General features: G+C 34.5%; 1 protein-coding gene across 1 annotated transcript in view; it reads right to left on the bottom strand.

Moving 5' to 3' along the window:
- Positions 1-19,793, bottom strand: part of PKN2 (protein kinase N2) — a 129,419-nt gene that overhangs the window by 79,594 nt on the left and 30,032 nt on the right. Inside the window, exon 2 of the mRNA XM_060024962.1 lies at positions 10,709-11,009. Coding sequence (XP_059880945.1) covers positions 10,709-11,009 — 301 coding nt within the window. The remainder of the gene's footprint in view (positions 1-10,708; positions 11,010-19,793) is intronic.

Genomic DNA, 19,793 nt, shown 5'->3' with positions numbered 1-19,793 from the left:
GTGCATGTGACACAATCCCGGGACAGATATAAGTAGACATTTGTACCTTTGTGCTTCTGAGAATGTTTTTGCTTTTCTGAACAAAAGAGACTTATTAGGCTCTCATCATCCTGATGAAGTAAAGCTTGGATTTTAATAAGAGCCCAAGAAAAGGCCCAAGGACTCTTAGAAAGTAGGCAGTCAGATCAGGAAAAACATGATTAAAGACAGGAACCTAAAAAGTTGTCATCCATAACAGGTGAATTATTTGTTGACTTGCTTTTGGCTTGGGGTGACTGGCGGGGAGGGGAAATGGATATTCTTTAAAAAAAAAATTCTTACTGCTCTCATACAGGTTTGAGGCAGGAAATCATACTATCTATGTGCCCCCCCAAAAATTAATCATAAATTTTATTTTAATTGACCTCAGGTTGATAATGCTTTCAGGCATCTTACAGAAACAAATGCAAGTCCTCTTTGAAAGAAAGCACTTTAAATCCAGACCTAAAATAATTCCCACAGATAAAGTTCCAATGAAAATGGTCCCGTAATTAGAAATCACAAAGTTCCGGCAGAAAAAAAATTCATCGTGAGTTAGAAAAAAACTACAGGAGTAGCACAGTAAAGATTTCATTTGTTGTCATTACCTCACACAAAATGTGAAAAAGTACATTTTATAGGTAAAATTAAATAGAAAGGCATCAAAAGAATGACTAAAACAAGAGACTATCAAAAATTACCAAGATTAACAAAACAGAACTTGTAGTAGTAAGTACATATATATATATATATATATATATATATATATAAAATACATACACGAAACAGAAATTAGAAATACAATATACTTGGTCAAGAGCAAACTGGACACATGGAAAGAATTAGAGAAATGGAGATAGACTTGAAGAAATTATCATGCATCTAACTGGAGTTCCAAAATGAAAGAGAAGAGGGAATACAAGACATGCAACATTCAACAAGATAGGCGCTAAGCACTTCCCACAATCAATGAAATACACAAATCTCAGATCCAGGAAGCCCAACATATCCCAAGCAGATCAAATGAAAAGAAATCTATACCATTCAGCAGAACACTGCAGAAAAAGAGTTTCTTAAAAACAGCTAGGGAGAAAAGGCAGAATATCTGCATAGTTTAACCATTAGATCAGTAACTGCCCCCTCAAAAACAACAGGGGAATCCAGAAGACATAAAATAATAGTTTCCAGGTACTGAGAGAAAATAAATGTCAACCTAGAATGATATACCCGGGGAAATATCTTTCTAAAGTCTACACCTTTAGGAAGAAAAAGAAACAAGATGAAGGAAGGCCTGAGAAGCATGAAGAAATGTTGAACAAAGAAAATGATAAAACACGTGGGTAATTATAAACCAACAATGACTATATAAAACAATAATAATTAATGTAACTTGTGGAACTGAAGATAAAATGATAGAACTAGAATATGAACAATGACAGCACTTAGGTCAACTGGAGTTAGGTAGATTGAAATTAAAGTATTCTAAGTTTGTTATATGGTATGTAAAGAAGGTATACCATTCAGTCTAGTTGACAAACAGAAACCACACTAGATATTTTGAACAAAGGGAATTTAACGCAGGGAACTGGTTACATCATACATATTCAGGTATTGTGCAAAGGACTTGAGAAAAAAATTCCTTTTCTCAAAGGGCTTAGAGTCAGGTACAACCTCTATGTACCTATATAAATGGGTATGTGTGTCTATTCATGCAACAGTGTATGTGTGTATATATGAACATTTTCAAATATACTGAGAAGATGATAGAATGGTATAGTGAGCACCCATAAACCCACCACCTAGATTTGCCAATCTACACACACACACACACACACACACACACATACATACACACACACGTGTAGAAAGATAAAAAAGAGCAAACATAAATGGTACGAAGAAAGATGGGAAAATTAGATTTGGGAGGAACAATTTCAATCAGAAATTGAAGTTATTAGCAGAGGCCAGATTATATGAAGGGCATCTCTGTAATGCTATTAATTTGTACTGTATTCTGTAGGGAATGGAGAGCCACTGAAAGGTTTAAAGCAAGAAAGTAACAGGATCAATTCTGAATACTAAGTAAAAAATATTGGTAGTAGTGTTTAGGTTGGATTAGAGAAATACTTAACTTGCAGGCTTTAGCAGTAAGGATGGAGAAGAGATACAGATTTGAGACCTATGTCAGAGGTAGAATCTATAGGGCTTGGTGACTTGACTTACACTGGACAGTGAAAGTAAAGAAAGACAGACATCTACAGTAAAAGTCAGATTTTAGTTACAGATTATAGGGGTCATGCCATTAACAGGACAGAAAACAAAAGGGAAAGATTTAGAGGCAGTGTCCCAGGAAGGAAGAGTTCAACTTTAAACATGGTAAGAGGCAAAGCCAACAGGATAATAATACCTATATTCAGGCAATATCCATAAGGTTATAAGGCTGTAAATTATGAGATGAAGCCCAGAAAATCCATTTTGGTTTGAAATACCACTTTGAAAGTCAGCAGAAAATACAACGTGGTTAAAATCTCCTCAGGGATGAGATTTTCCAAGGCTAGAATGATGAGTAAAAACTGAATTTGTTAGTAGTTTTCCCAACAATGTGTAAGCAACAGATATGCTGTTTCTGGTATTTTGTATTTTCTCTAAATCCACAACTGAGCAATTGGCTTCCAAAATGAGTTAAGAGTTCTAGAAAACAGGAGCAGTCCCGATCCTTAGAAGGCTCCTAAATAAGGTTTAGCCTTAAACTGGTTACTTCATTCTTGTGGAGGTTAGTAACGTAATTGACCTTGAATCTTTACTTCCTAGCCCCAGGAAAGCTTCCTCAGATTTTACTTACATCCAGAGGTTTCATGTTCAGAATTAGAAAAGCTTAAACGCCTCATACTTGACCTTTCCTCAAGCTATTAAAACCCTTGTTCACAAAACACCATAGAGAGAGCATATACAGTCTCTATTCTCTGTTTTATGAACGAGAAAAACAAGGCCTGGAGGGGTTGCAAGTGATATACAAACACATAACTATGTAACGATCCAGCTGGGATAAGACCTTGGATTATAGAAACTTTGTTCTTTAGTTTATACCCAGCTGATTCCCAATGCTCAATATTCATAAAGTGGTACCTGTACAGCCAGAATGTCTGTTTATGGAACAAGGCTATTTATTTCATTCACAAAAAAATAAGAGGAAATATAACTGAAGTAAATCTAGCCAAATCTAAATTAATAAAGGTAGTAGTATGAGTATGCTGACGCACTATCTTACTATTTAACTATCTCCACAAACGTCCATCTATAAGTCTCGTAGTTACTGTTCACTGGTCAACATTTTGGTTTTCACTTAGTACTTACAAACAGATATTTTTTTAAAAAGCTGCTCCAGATTCTTGACATGTGTTACAATTATATTAACTGTTTATATTTCCCCCCAAATCCATCTTTCTTGTTTAAACAGATATGCTTACCTTATATAGTCATCTGGAAACTGCTCAGATTATAATAAATGCTAATTATTAATGGATTCTTAAATCAGTTATTTTGTGTACTCAGGATGACCTATGTCAGATGTCACCAACTGAACTAATTTTGCTGAAATATTTTATAACTAACACAACCTTTGGTTAAGCTTTCTTAGTATTTTACAAAAATAGCACGGATAAGATTATGGGTTGTAGTGTTTTTATTTAAGGTAAAATAAGCAACCTAGGCATTAAAATTTCAGAACTGCCTATATATGTTACATTATATTTTTAAAAAAATTTATTTTATTGAAGTATAGTTGATTTACAGTGTTGTGCCTAAAACTGGCTTTTTATATAATGAAGATTTTTTTCTTTTTTTTATTCGAGTATAACTGCTTTACAATGTTGTGTTAGTTTCTGCTGTACAATGAAGTGAATCAGCTATATGTATATCTATATTCCCTCCCTCTTGGACCTCCCTGCCACTGCTCCCCCTCCCCCAGGCCACCCATCTAGGTTATCACACAGCACCAAGCTGAGTGCCCTGTGCTATACAGGTTTCCACTACCTAACTATTTTACACATGGTAGTGTATATATGTCAATCATAATCTCCCAATTTGTCCCACACTCCCCTTCCCCCACCCCCCGTGTCCACATGTCTGTTCTCTACATCTACATCTCTATTCCCGCCCTGCAAATATGTTCATCTGTACCATTTTGCTAGATTCCACAAATATGCATTAATATACGATATTTGTTTTTCTCTTTCTGGCTTACTTCACTCTGTATGACAGACTCTAGGTCCATCCACATCTCTACAAATGACCCAGTTTCGTTCCTTTTCATGGCTGAGTAATATTCCATTGTATATATGTACCACATCTTCTTTATCCATTCATCTGTCAATGGACATTTAGGTTGCTTCCATGTCATGGCTATTGTAAATAGTGCTGCAATGAACATTGGGGTACATGTGTCCTTTTGAATTATGGTTTTCTTGGGGTATATGCCCAGTAGTGGGATTGCTGGGTCATATGGTAGTTCTATTTTTAGTTTTTTAAGGAAGCTCCATACTGTTCTCCATAGTGGCTGTATCAATTACATTCCCACCAGCAGTGCAAGAGGGTTCCCTTTCCTCCACACCCTCTCCAGCATTTATTGTTTGTAGCTTTTTTGATGATGGCCATTCTGACCGGTGTGAGGTGATACCTTGTTGTAGTTTTGATTTGCATCGCTCTAATAATTAGTGATGTTGAGCATCTTTTCATGTGCCTCTTGGCCATCTGTATGTCTTCCTTGGTGAAATATCTGTTTAGGTCTTTTGCCCATTTTTTAATTGGGTTGTTTGTTTTTTTGATATTGAGCTCCATGAACTGTTTGTATATTTGGGAGATTAATCCTTTGTCAGTTGCTTCGTTTGCAAATATTTTCTCCCATTCTGAGGGTTGTCTTTTTGTTTTGTTTATGGTTTCCTTTGCTATGCAAAAGCTTTCAAGTTTAATTAGGTCCTATTTGTTTATTTTTGTTTTTAGTTTCATTACTCTAGGAGGTGGGTCAAAAAAGATCTTGCTGTGGTTTGTCAAAGAGTGTTTTACTCTAAGAGTTTTACAGTGTCCGGTCTTACATTTAGGTCTTTAATCCATTTTGAGTTTATTTTTGTGTATGGTGTTAGGGAGTGTTCTAATTTCATTCTTTACATGTAGCTGTACAATTTTCCCAGCACCACTTATTGAAGAGGCTGTCTTTTCTCCATTGTATGTTCTTGCCTCCTTTGTCATAAATTAGGTGACCATATGTGTGTGGGTTAATCTACAGATTCAATGCAATCCCTACCAAACTAGCAATGGCATTCTTCACAGAATCAGAAAAATTTTACAATTTGTATGGAAACACAAAAGACCCCAAATAGCCAAAGCAATCTTGAGAAAGAAAAACGGAGTTGGAGGAATCAGGCTCCCCAACTTCAAACTATAATACAAAGCTACAGTAATCAAGACAGTATGGTACTGGTACAAAAACAGAAATACAGATCAATGCTACATTACATTCTAATGTTTAAAAACTGCATATTGCATATCTCTGGTAGGAAAGACTTCTTCATTCTGTACATAACTCTGTACCTAGGGCATGCGCAGTTCTTTCATAAATTCTCCTTAAGATGGTGCTATTTTATTTTTCTTCTTTCCTCCTCCTAATTACAATAATATACATCATCAACCACTATACACCTGTTAGACTGGTTAAAAAGTACATTAAGTAAAAAGTACCAAGTGCTGGAGGAGATGTGGAACAACTGGAACTCTCATATATTGCTGGTGAGAATGAAAAATAATATAGCCACTCTGGAAAACATTTTGGCAGTTTCTTATAATATTAAACATATTCTAACATATGACTTAGGAATCACACTCCTAAGTGTTTACCATGGTGAACTGAAAACATGTTCACACAACAACCTGTTAATGGGCAGTTACAGCAGCTTTATTGATAACTGCCAAAAACTGGAAAACAACCCTAATGTTCTTGGTGAAGGAATGGATAAGTAAATTATGGTACATCTATAGAGTGGACTACCACTCAGCAATAAAAAAGAATAAACTATTGATAAATGCAACAACCTGGATGAATCTCAACAAGCAATATGTTGAGTGAAAGAAGTCAGTCTCAAAAGGTTATAAACTTTATGATTCCATTTATATGTTATTCTTGAAAAGCAAACTATAAGTGACAGAGAACAGACCAGTGGTTGACAGGAGATATGGAATAGGAAGAGGGTGTGACCACAAAGGGATAGTACTGTTCCTTTTCCTGATTGTGGTGGTGTTTAGATGAACCTATATGTATATTAAAATTCATGGAATGATGTACCCAAAAAGAATCAATTTTACTGTGTATTAACTTAAAAAAAATATATACCAAAGAATTCAAGTATTAGGTGTCTATGAATCATTTAATTTCATGATTTTAAAGATTAGAAAACAAACCCAGGGGCATTAAAAGTGCCTTGTTAATTAACGATCACAGTTACCTACTTAACAGCAATCCTTTACTTAAGAGTACACAACTTGTGCTTCCCTGGTGGCGCAGTGGTTGAGAGTCCGCCTGCCAATGCAGGGGACACGGGTCTGTGCCCCGGTCCGGGAAGATCCCACATGCCGTGGAGCAGCTGGGCCCGTGAGCCATGGCCGCTGAGCCTGTGCGTCCGGAGCCTGTGCTCCGCAACGGCAGAGGCCACAACAGTGAGAGGCCCGCGTACCGCAAAAAAAAAAAGAGTACACAACTTAATACAAAATGTGCTTACCTCAAAATGAGAAATTCAATCAGAAATAAGGAATATGTAGAAACTGTATAATAAACCAGGCCACACAGATTTTAATAAATATAAAATTCAACTATAATTTCTATGCTACATTTAGGTGGATAGGCCAATAATAAAAAGAAATTTAAATTCTCACTTCTTCTCTTTCAAGAAAGACTTCATAAACTACATTTTAGTCATTAAGAAGACTCCCCCAATATAGATGTATCTCTGGGATTTAGAAGAATTTCCAAGGTTAACTCCAAAAAATTCCAGGGAATTCCCTGGCAGTCCATTAGTTATGACTCTACGCTTCTAGTGCAGGAGGTACGGGTTCGATCCCTGGTCAGGAAACTAAGATCCCACGTGCTGTGTGGTGCAGCCAAAACAAACAAACAAAAACAAAACAAAAAAACCACACAAAAAATTCCAATACTAAATCAATATTTTCTTTCTGAACACTATATATTAAAGAAAATATTCATTACCTCAAAAGGTAAAAATCAATCTAAGCTTGGTGGGGTCTGAGAAAATGGAAATGGGAAGAGGTACAAGAGAAGGAAGTAAGATAAAAACAGAGGGAATTACACTCCACAAATTATTAGTTATACCTAATAAAATATGAGAAATATTCTTGTCCTCTTCTTTAGGGATGATATATTGAGTCCAAAGATTCAGAAAATTAGTTCTTTCTTAAATATTTCCTTTCAGAGTCTCAGGTATCAACTAAGGCTTAGATTACTAATCCACTTTACAGAGCTCCAATAACTTTTTTCACAAGGTGCATTCAGCCTCATTTTATAATATGTTTATAATTTCCATGTGGGAATAATAATAATACTCTATGAGACTATTCTTGAAGTATATGGAAGGTGAACAGGAAGCTTAGAGTATCATGGGCATGAAGAGAACATCAAACAGTCCCAAATGATCTGATCTTGACATTATAATAAGCAACATTTCAGAGAGTTTTATAGCTAAAAGTCTTAAAGTTCATTTGATAAAAGTCCTTATTTTACAAATTAAAACCTAATGGTTAACAGAGTTAATTATTGCAGAAGTGAGTTAAGAACAGGCCTCCTAACTGCTTACATGGTAATCATATATACAATGCAAATTTAAATTCTGTCCCTCTTTCCTTGAATCATTCATTCTGCTTACATACCCACAAGACAACAGGAATTAGCCGAATACTTCTGCACATACTTATTAATCTACATACTTTAGAGAACTGAAAGCAAAATGCTAGGCCCTTGACCCTTTATGTCAGATCTAATCAAATTAAATGATTTTGCCTACTTTAGTACACAATGTAAAACATAAAATTTTATGGCAATGTGACCTAAAATTAACATTGAACTACCTTTAACCCTCTGTGTTGTTGTTCATTTTAATGCAGTCAAATAAGTAGTATGAGAAAACAAACAAACAAACCAAAAAACAACTTATTACCAAGATGTGTGAATATGCCATTTGCAAAGAGAACTGTTTTTTTAATATATTCAAACTGTAACCAACTTGTCAAGTTCATTCCAAACAAACTGAAGTGTTAAGAAGTCACAGTAGAGAGTTATATTTCATATAACATTCGCCCTGCAGTTATCTGATAAGTCAATAACAGCAAAGAAAGTTTCTGGAATTATTTCTCCTAAAACTTTTATTTAAGGCTTTATTCCCTAAGTATTAAATATTTAAAGTACCATGATAAATTACGCTTTGGTATTAATTACAAAAACTAATACAAGGTTTTTATTTGTTGGGAATTTTTTTTTGAGATATAATACTCTCAACTAAATACCTACTATACTCCAGGCTTTATGATAAACCTTGAAAATAAATGAATGAAAACATGGTCCTGTCCTCAAGGATCATACAGTTTAGTAAGTGATATAAAAATGTACAGAAATAAACTGTAATACAACAATGAGTGGACAAAGTAGAATAGAAAGATAATCAGAGAAAGTCAAGGAAGGTTTCATAGAGATATCCAAATTGGCTTTTGAGGTAGAAAAGGAATTTGATAGTAGGCTAAAAGGTCATTTCTTTATAGGAAACTCTAGGAAAGACAAATCTAATCTAAAGTGATAGAAGGCGGACCAGTGGTTACCTAAAGCCAGGGATGGGGACTGGAGATTGATTGCAAGTATGTATATAAGAGAACTGAAGTGATGGTCAGGATCCCTAGTTGTAGTGATAGTTACCTGGGTATATACATTTGTTAAAACTCATCAAATCATATACTTAAAATATGTGCATTTTATCATATGTAATTTACATACTTCAGTAAAGTTAATTTTTTACAAGGGACTGGGGAAACCAAATGGGCTACTCTTTGGGTGGCAAAAACACTTCTATATTCCAATTACAAGGTAGTTATTGGTATTCCGTGATTATCAAAAATGTTTTCTCTAAACTGAGTTTAAAGCTCCAGCACAGTTTCTTATTTTAGACCTCTCCTAAACAAGTAATGGGCAAAGAATGTAGAGCTCGGTAGAGTTCCAACAGAATAGGCTATATCTAAGTTTATATGATATTGCTGAAGAAAAAGCATTTCATAATACAAATTTCCATTTATAATGTAATTACTGAATTTGTGGGTAAGAAAATATTAGATTGAAGAGTTCTTTAGCTAGTTTTGTAATTCTGGGCAAATTAATTCACATCTTTGGGATTATTTCAGCTATAAAATAAGAAGGCTGGTTTCTTTATGATTTCTTTCACTTCTAAGATTTAATTATTCTTACAAGATTGAAATCTCTACATAGACAGTCTCCAATTGAAACCCCTAAGGTAAGTCCCAGATGTTGAAAGTAATGCATTAAAACAAGCTCTATAAGTACACTGAATATCAGAAGCATTGTACACAACTTTTAAGATTAGAAATTTGTGGTTCCTGGTCAGATTTATGTACTTCCTTAAGCAAATTTAATTTTACTTATATCTGTTTTTTCTTGGCTAATCATACAGGTTCTTCTAAAATTTCTGTGGTGCTAGATACATCATTCTACGTATACCACTCCTTATCTTTGCAAATGAAGAAATTAAGGATTTAGACATTAAATAACTAGCTCAAAATATCCTCTCTGCAAAGACAAAACTATTAGATCAAATGTGTCTTATACAATTTGTTAAGTAAAAAGGTTTAGAAAGAATGTATATATGAATGGATGGACATTGATACAAATATAGAATTTTTTTTCTGGAAGGACATAACAACAAAAAACTTAGTAATGCTACCTTTAGGGAGTGGGCCTAGAGTGGATAGAGGTCATTTTTCTATTTTTACTTTCTGTACCATTGAAAAATTTCCAACATGAACATCTGTTAATTCTACTGTTTAAAAATTATGCTCTTAGGTTAGACTTATAGGTTGTATTTTCCTTTCATTTTCTATACTGGAGAAAAAAAAAAAAGTAATGTTTGGCTTTTTAAATTTTCTTCTTTTTTAAACAAAATGCCTGGTAGTGTAGTTATTAATTCAGTTGCTTAGAGCTCAAAGAACAAAGGTCATAGGTTTGATTAACTATATTTGCAAAAAATAAAAATATCCCTTGGTCACAGAATGCATTTTTAACTTTAAAAAGTCATCTGGCAAACTCGTGCTGCTGATCTCAAGGATGAATCAGGTAAGAGCATATGGTTGACTCAATACAAAACATAAATACTGGAAAATAACTTTAAGTAATGTCTTAGTGACAGGTAAGAGAGCAGACAGAGAATTACTCATCTCTAAGTAAACGTTTTAATTTTCATATTCATCAACTCACTGCACCTTCTGAATAGAATATAAATAAGACCTTAACTGTAGGAGAAAATACAGTCCCTGTACTTTCAAAAAAGTTAAAGACTATACATGTCACAAATCTTATTATTTTTAAAATAATACATTTCTTATTAGTATACTATATAAACATCAAATAAAATACCTGTAACATCTTCTGGATCTGATACAACAATATGTGCATTTAGTTCCTGTAGCTTGTGATGCAATTCGTCTAATTTTTTATTTGATTTTTTCAAAATGTTGTCCACATAAGCCAAACTTTTTTTATCTGTTGTGACTTTCCTCAGATTTTCAGCTCCTTCTTTGATTTTCAGTTCTTTTCTTATTTCTCTCTTAATTCGATCCTTGATATCATCCAATTTCTGTTGCACCATTGTATCTGAAAAGTCTAATTTTTGAACAGCACTCACATTCTCAGAAAAGGGAAGACTTCGGGAATCTCCCTACAGAAGAAAAATAAACACACAAATGTGGGAGTTTAGGAAAGTTAGCTGCTCAGTAAAATAGGCCATATAAGAATACAACTGTACTTAAAGCAATTCTTCAAAAACTCTGCCCACTCACTAAATAGCATTACCTGACAATTTTATATTAAAATAAACACATCTATACACAAAGACAACTTTGGACTGTATAAACAGACAATGAATTTTTGATATTCCGTGAACCCAAGTTAGATTCCAAAACCTACACTGTGAATCTTGAGCAAGTTATTCAACCTTTCAAATGCTCAATCTAATCGTGTAAAATCTAAATAATAATATTAGGCACTTTTCAGAGATAATGTGGTAATTCAAAATATTGTATGTAAAGCTCCAAATATAATTCTTGGCCCACTATAGTCACTTAATAAGTGAAGATGATTATTAAATTCCATAGGTGAGATAAAATTCTATTTTATCTTCTATAAGAAACCTCTTAAAAATAAACTAATATTGGCAAAAATAAAATAAAATTATATCCTTATAACCACTTTTTAGTTAAGCAATTAAATGCATTAGGGCTTGGGAAGACTAATTTCAGAATTCTATTCATATATTTCATGACTATCTATCCCAATTGATAATTTGGTTGACTGACTACATAAACATCACTACTAAAAAATGTCTAAATTATGTCCTACTGACAGAAGCTAAGAGAGTACACAGTATCAGTTATTCAACTTAAAATGAAAATCAAATCAGGTAAGTACATCTAATCTACATTTAAAACAGGCAAAGTTATGTTCTGGCTATTTGTATATCATTCACTATTTTAAACTCCATTACTACAATACTATTGGTTTTACATTTTTAATTTCTGAAACACAAGAAACTAGAGTTAACTTTTGCTTTTGGGAAGAGGAATCGAGCTTGTGAAGGACACAGAAAAGAGATTTATATTTCACTGTGCACCCTTTATGTATCTTTTGAACCACAGACCTAAGTAATTATAAGATTTTCTTTGACTTCTTTGGGAATTCATCACACCCATAAAATAAGTTCTATTTAAATACTTGGTGCAAATACTCTTTACGTCTAATTCTTCACCTCTGAAAAACATGTATTTTGCAAAACAGTGAGACAATGGATGGGAAGATACAGGATTTAGTCTTGGCATTGGTACCAATTTACCTGGTGCCAACAGGCATACTATGCAAAAAATGAAGTAGTTGATGCATAAATTTGTTCTTAACCTTTTTAGGGCCAACAACCCCTTTGAAATTGACAAAAAAAGAGTAGAACAAAGAAAATTCATGTTTGTATGTACTATTGTATGTACTATTTCCAGGTACCACAGATCTTAGATTCAAAATTCCTGAAACTGGTGATCTACATCTATTGGCCTTAAATTTCTGATTCTTATCTATACGAACATAGAATGATCTCCTATCTGGGCCAAAATAATGTCGAGGCTTTTCACTATTTATAATGGACTATAAGTCATATCAATCCATTTATTCGGTTTCCAAAGTTTATAAATCCACCTTTGTCTGGTTATCAAAAACATATGACTATTGTCAAAAGATAAAATCCCAAATTTCTATTGTCTACCTTCAGGTAAAGGGAACGGAGGCAAACAATTCTTAAATGAGAAAGCTTAAGCTAAATGCATTCCTCTAGATAGTTTTATTTCTATCTTTATAAACTTAGAAAACACTACATGAATTGCTTTCACAAATCTGTACTTTAATATTAGGTACTAAGCCAGAACGTTAAGTGTCTCAGTAATTTTTTCTTTATGATGCATAGGCTAAAAGAAATACCTAACAATTCCATTTATTAAGTAGTAAGGTCCAAATAACTTAATCAATACTTATAACAACTTAGTAGCTGTTTGAAATAATACAAATTGAAAGAAAATTACATTTGTATTTCATTCTTTAATAGCCACAGTTACTTATTAATGGGATATATGTCTGCTATTGGGTACTTCACAATTTCTCAAAACTTGAAATCAGTTGCACATTCCCACCTTCATCCTATACGGCCAGTACAAAGGGGTTGTAGAATATCCTTAATATTGAAACTTTACTAACTCTAGTTAGTCCACATGGTATCCAACAAATGGTGTCACTGTGTTTCCCTGAAATTTTTAAAATATACTGCAGCACCCTGAGAGCTTGCTGAGGCACTCCAGAGAGCCTTGTTGCAGAGTTTGAAAATCATGGTACTAATATTTAAAGGCTGTTAAAAACAAAACAAACAAAAACAACCACCAAAAAACACTGTTACCCTTGGCTACTTCAACTTCCACTTTCCAACTTGCTCCCTAAATGCCACTCATATCAAATTACAGAAATTTACTGCCAGAGACAATCTCTTTTGGCTCAGCTACTACGCATGCTGCACCTTTCGGATGCATCATGGGATGCATCATTTTCCCTTCTTTCTTCAACTATCTCTTCCTAGTCTTTCTTTTCTTAGTTAACTTTTACTTTGTTTCAAAGTTTACCATAATTTTTTCCCCAGGAAAGAATTTCCTGCCTATGCCCTCTCTTAGAATTTAGATTAAATGCCTCTCTCCTGTGTGTTCTGATAATGTGGATTTTATTTAAACAAGTATTCCTTTCCTTATCTGACAACTCCAAAGACTGTGAGCAATTTGAGGGCAGAGCGGTTCTGTTTTATTTTCTTAATGATTTGATTACATTATTTAATATTCTTATTTCAGAATTCAGGAAAGTCTATCACTGCTAAGGAAGTCATGATTTCCTCTTTCTGGTAAAGAGAACTCATACTCCAGGAAGCTCTAAGGCAAAACTGATATTCAATCATGGCAACTATACTGGCTAAAATTAGATATTAGATATAAATCGTATATGGTTAGCATGTTTGCTTCCTCTTCCTAAAAGGCCTGAATTTCTAGTAACCATATTTTTACTCCCATCTTTTGTTGTGACATGGCTCAAATACCTTTTGGAAAGGAGCAGGAGATACATACACCATAATCAATAACTTAAGATAAACTATGCCCCCTGACAGCAGATAGGAAAGGTTACAGTACTTTCTATTACTCTTTTCCTAAAAATTTTAGTTGCAATAAACTGTGAAAGTTATTGGAAAATATAATTTTCTTGCATTTGGAACAACTGAAATGAGATATTCCATCTATTAAATTATGTCTCTACCCTTAAAAAAAAGAGCAATTATATCATAAATGGAATCAGTACTAGGCAATGTAATAATATTCTTGACACAGTAAAATAAATCAGCCTCAGGAAAAAAAAAAATAGCTATTTAAGCAGTGAAAATCTTCAGCGATAATCTCTGTCTCAGTAGGTTCTCTTAGAGGCAGTAGTAACATTATAGTAATTTATGTTTATAAGCTTTACCCTTTCATCCACCATTCAACTCTTTGTACTCTATAGTTCACACCTCCCCCAAAAGTAAACAGTAGATACCTTTTCTCATGTTTTCAAAACCAAGCAAAGTAAGAACCAACCTCTAATCACAAACTCCCTTTTAAATTCATTAATATGCTCAGAAAGAAATAAAAAAAGAAAGGAAAAAAACACAAAAGTAATCCTAAACATAAAACTAAACTCCTAGTAGTATTCATGATTCTCTACCAATCATATATACATAAAAGAAACCCCATTAATTCTCAAACCTTTTGTCACTGAAATCAACAAGCTTAGTTAGCCACTCCATTCTAGTCAAATTAATCTAACACTCTGCTGTTATATTCTCTTACCCATCCATGTCTTTCTTTCTTATACCCTATTCCTTTCACTATCAATCGAAATCCACCATCATGTTTAAAAATATTTCAACTCTTTCATGATTAATCCTACCTATTTTTAATGTATTTTATATCATCTATATCCTTAATGCAGCCTTTCAAATCAGATGGGCCAAATCCAAAAACAAGGAAACCATTAGTGAAATTAATACACTCAAGATTTATAGTAGTACCATCGAAATGATTTTTAGGTTAAGTAGATTTCGAGCAGCTAAATAAATAAAAGAAGGAATAGAGACTTCAATGAGTAAGAAACAAAGAGTAAAAATTAGATGGAGTTCAAAGGAACCAAAATAAATTAAAAACTCAGTGGACAGGTTAAAATAGCAGATTAGACCAAGCTAATGAATTAGTATCCTGGCAGATAGATAACTTGAGGGAATTACTCTGAATTCATCATACAGCAATATGAGAAATTTAAAGGCATGTAAGACAGAATGAGAGGATCCAAGGTCCTCGCAGTAAGAGTTCCAGAATAACAGAATAAAGACAATGGGGGAGAAGCGCTACATGAAGAGATAAATGGATGAGAATATTCCAGAGTTGAAGCATGATATATCCTTAGACTGGAAGGTCATACCAAGTTGCAAATAAGATAAATGAAAATAACGCAGCAACTACAAAGTAAATAGAGAGAAAAAGCGTTTTTATCTACAAATGAATGATAATCAGATCAACAGAAAACTATTCTTAATAACAACAGAGGCTCCAAACTAGCAAACTTCTACAGGATTTTCAGCCTTTATCTTCATATATTGCTAAGGCTTTCTCCAGAATTAAAAAAAAATTAAAAACCAGCTGCTTCAAATGTTAACATTCTTGGGGAAATGACAGATGAACTAACCCAGTGCCCATGTTACACTTACATCATTCCCCTGCTTACTCTCCTGTGTAGGTTCACTTCTATTGAAGAAAAAAAACTTGTGCTATGGAAGAAGAGACTGTACCATTTTTACCTCTTAAATTGACAAAGAGTTTTCTAATCATAATGTTGGCAAGAATCCAGATGTAAGCTGTAAAACTTTATAAGTTGGAACTATATAACAAGAATCTTTAAAATAGTGATTCCCTTTGGCCCAGTAATTCTAATTCTAGAAATGTAAACTAATAAGATAATTAGGAATTATTAACTATATAGAATGGTAAATACAATAATTTTTAAAATAATATATGCTGGGCACAGACAGACTCCCTTACAAAACTTACAAGTAGCAGGGCTTTAAACCAACTTATAGAAAAGAGAAAGTTCAGGATATAAGTGTCATAACAAAAGAATTTCAAACAGTCTAGGGAATAAGGAAAGGTTTCTTTTATTTATACTCTTTATTATTCCTCAGCAGTATGTCCAGCTCAATGTACTGCTACTATGTACACAGTTTTATTTCAAATTATGTTTAAAATAAGAATGGACAAAAAGAGACTGGGAGGAAAGAGATTAAAATATTAACAATAATTATCTCTGGGTAAAAAAATCTAAGAAGATTTTCATTTTGTTCTTCCAAGTTTTCCATATTTTCTCAAATTTTTTTTTAGCAATTAATATATACTGCCTGTCTAATAGGAGGGAATTACATTTTTTAAAGACATCAAAAGTAACTTTCACTTTATTTCAATTTTGGTAAATGCAAAAGCTTATAATGATACTTTACACTCTACAGTATATTTGCTATTATTTAACTAGGTTATTTTGAGTCAATACAGTTCCACTGCAAAGGATGAGACTACACATTCCACTCATTATAACTAGACCACATCATATGCCAGTCAAGTATTCCAAGTATGAAAATGTGTTAATATGTATTTGATAAATACAACTATTTTTATTTTATGAAATAACAAAATTCTGATCTGTAGAATAAAATATAAACTGACATTTTCTATTTACTGCATTTCAACAAACTCACAGTGAAGTTAAGAAAAACACTAAAATAAGAACAGGATCAGATTCAAAGAACAAAATGAAGAAAAAAGTCTGTCACTTATGACCAAGTACTTCATTTAGGGAGAGACAGGAAAGGATGTTTACTTCTCACTGGCCAAGTTCCCAGAGAAGAAGTGAAAAAGCTGTTACTTTCTTTATATTATAGAAATATAAAACAGTCTGACCTGATAGATGCCAAGAAATGTTAGAGCACCCATAAAAACTCAGTGGGTACAATGATTCATATACTGTTTAGCTAGAAGGAATTTCAAAGATCATGTATTGTAACTCCCTTGATTTTAGTTTTGAAGAAAGCAGGTTCAAAGCAGCTATGCAACTTGCCCAAGGTCACAAAGAAAAGTCAGTGAACTGGCTGGGTTTAGCATACTAGTCTCCTGACTCCTAGTTTGGCGCTCTTTTACTCCATACCACCTTCTTATCCACTTCCCTTTATTTGAACTATACCCTGACCTACGTGATTTGCATTAATTAAGGGATATTATGTGCCTTAATTCAGGGGTACTGGCAGGACATATTTCCTCTTATTCTCTCATATCACCCTAATCCAACCTTCTGTGTCTAAGGGGAGAATGCTCTCACCAGAAAGCAAGAAACCAGTTCTTACACCAGCTGTCACTAGCTATGCAACCCAAGCATGTTATTCCATCTCTGTACCTGTTCACCCATCTGCAAAATTATGTTTGGTTCTCCCACCTTTTAGTTCCTTTAAAACTTCTTTATTCAAAATATTCACTGAATGCTAGGTAATGGAAATGACACAATCCTGCTTTCTTTCAGGTATTCAATTTACTAAAGCAGACATGAAAACCAAACAAAATCTGAAGCAGTAAAGCTTTAAACAAATGTAGGCTATATTGTGTGTGTGTGTGTGTGTGTGTGTGTGTGTGTGTATGTTTGTGTGTGTGTCTTAACAGAAAGCTCAGTTAGAATGTAGTAGGATGGAAAGAACTAAGTATTTGGAGTCAGACTGGCCATGTATAAATTCTGATACTGCAACCATGCTAAAGCTTTAATTTCTTTTTTCTGTAAAATGGAATTATTACAACTACCTTGACTGTATTATTTCTAAGTCTCATAATGGCTGTGCTAGGAATAAGAAGTATGCTTTCATAGCAATAGTATATTTCCTAGCACATAGTACTGAGAGATAGTGCTGGGTGCCTACATAATATTCAGCCTCCCCCTTTTCCTCACTAAGGAAATTTCCATTTTGGTAGATGCAACAAAGTGCTGAGATAAAATTCTCACTTCACCAGACTCCCTTGCAGCTAGAGGTAGTTACATGACAATTCCTGGCAAAGGGAAGCCCAGGATTTTGGGGAAAGCTTCCAATTTTCCCTTTCTTTTTGCCTAGAATGCAGACCCAAAGCCTAAAGGTGTAACAGGCAAATAGAACAGAACAAGGATGACAAAGCAGTGTGGAAGAGCCTAGGACCCCAATGGCTTTACTGAACTGCTACACAAGTCCTAGACTGCCTACTTTGGACTTCTTGTCTCAGATGAACTATAAATCCCTCTCTCACTAAGGATCATATAGGGCCTTGTAGGCGAATATAAAGACTGGCTTTTATTCTGAATGAAATGGTGTAGGGCTTAGGGAGAGAAGTAATGTTGTATGACCTCCTGTGTTAACAGATTTGAGGGGGCAGGGAAAACTGCTATGAAGCTATGGTAGATTGTTACTAAATGGACTCAAATGAATCTTGCTTTCCTACATTCATATCATCATGTAGCCTCCTTCCACACTGACTCAAAGCTAGCCTTCTGACTTACTCTAATAGTGTAATGGAAGTGACATTCTGATGATGGGCAGGGAGCTTCAAGAAGACGCCTCAAGAGGACTCATAGCTTCTGTCTTCCTTCTTGAAAACTCAACTACTATTTAAAGAAGTCCAGATTATTCTGCTAGAGAGAGAGGACCCTGGAGGATGAGAGAGGCCATGTGGAGAGAGGCCATGTGGAAGAGAACCAAAGTACTCCAGCTGTCTCATCCATTCCAGCTGAGGCAACAGACCTGTGAGGAAGGCCACAGTGGACATTCCAGTCCAGTTTAGCCACCAGCTGAATGCAGCTGCATAAGTGAGCACAGGCAAGACTAGCAGAAGAAACACCTCTTATACCCACAGAATTCTGAGATGAGTTTATTACACTACCAGAGACATATGATACAGAGGCTACTGCAGCAATCCAGGCAAGATAGCTCTTAGAGCCATAATGATAGCTCTAAGCAGTCTCTTCAATTTTGATTATTAACTACTTTTTGTTGACTCTCAATAGATAAAGGGATGGGGGCGTTAATAACATCATTATGTTAAAAAAGAAAAAACAATTTTCCTTCTTTCCCACTTTATACCTCTCCATCCCAACACTCTGAGAAGATGTAGATAGAGAAAATCAGTAAGGACACAGGTTGAGCATCTAAATCCTTAAATCTTTAAACATGCTTAAAGCAAACATACCCTCATGCCCCTAAACTCATTAGTCATAGTGCCAACTAATTCATTTTTTGCTTAAGTTGGTCTGACTTAAGTTTTCCCTTACCACAAATAAGAGTCCCAAATAATATTGATAGGTATATCTCCCTGCTCTGAAACATGAATTTTTTTTTTTTTTCTTCAGTACGCGGGCCTCTCACTGTTGTGGCCTCTCCCGTTGCGGAGCACAGGCTCCGGACACGCAGGCTCAGCGGCCATGGCTCACGGGCCCAGCCGCTCCGCGGCATGTGGGATCTTCCCGGACCGGGGCACAAACCCGTGTCCCCTGCATTGGCAGGCGGACTCTCAACCACTGCGCCACCAGGGAAGCCCCGAAACATTAAATTTTATCTCTGTAATATAGTAATGATACCTGCAATTCCAGATCTATATATATATGATTTTTTTCCAATATCAAGACCAATGTTCCCCTATAAGTGTTTGTGTTCTCTACCACTCTAATCTCATTTTATACCACAGAACTGAATTTAGGGTCACATTTCCACCCTTGTTCCAAAGGATGCCACTAGTAATTTTTCATCTTATTTTGCATACTCTTCTCCCCTGAGCTTCTGGGAATTTTTTTT

Source organism: Delphinus delphis, chromosome 1 (genome assembly GCF_949987515.2).
Source record: "Delphinus delphis chromosome 1, mDelDel1.2, whole genome shotgun sequence".
Classification (NCBI taxonomy): Eukaryota; Metazoa; Chordata; class Mammalia; order Artiodactyla; family Delphinidae; genus Delphinus; species Delphinus delphis.
The sequence above is the reverse complement of the archived record's forward strand: the minus strand, read 5'-3'. Positions and strand labels throughout refer to the sequence as shown.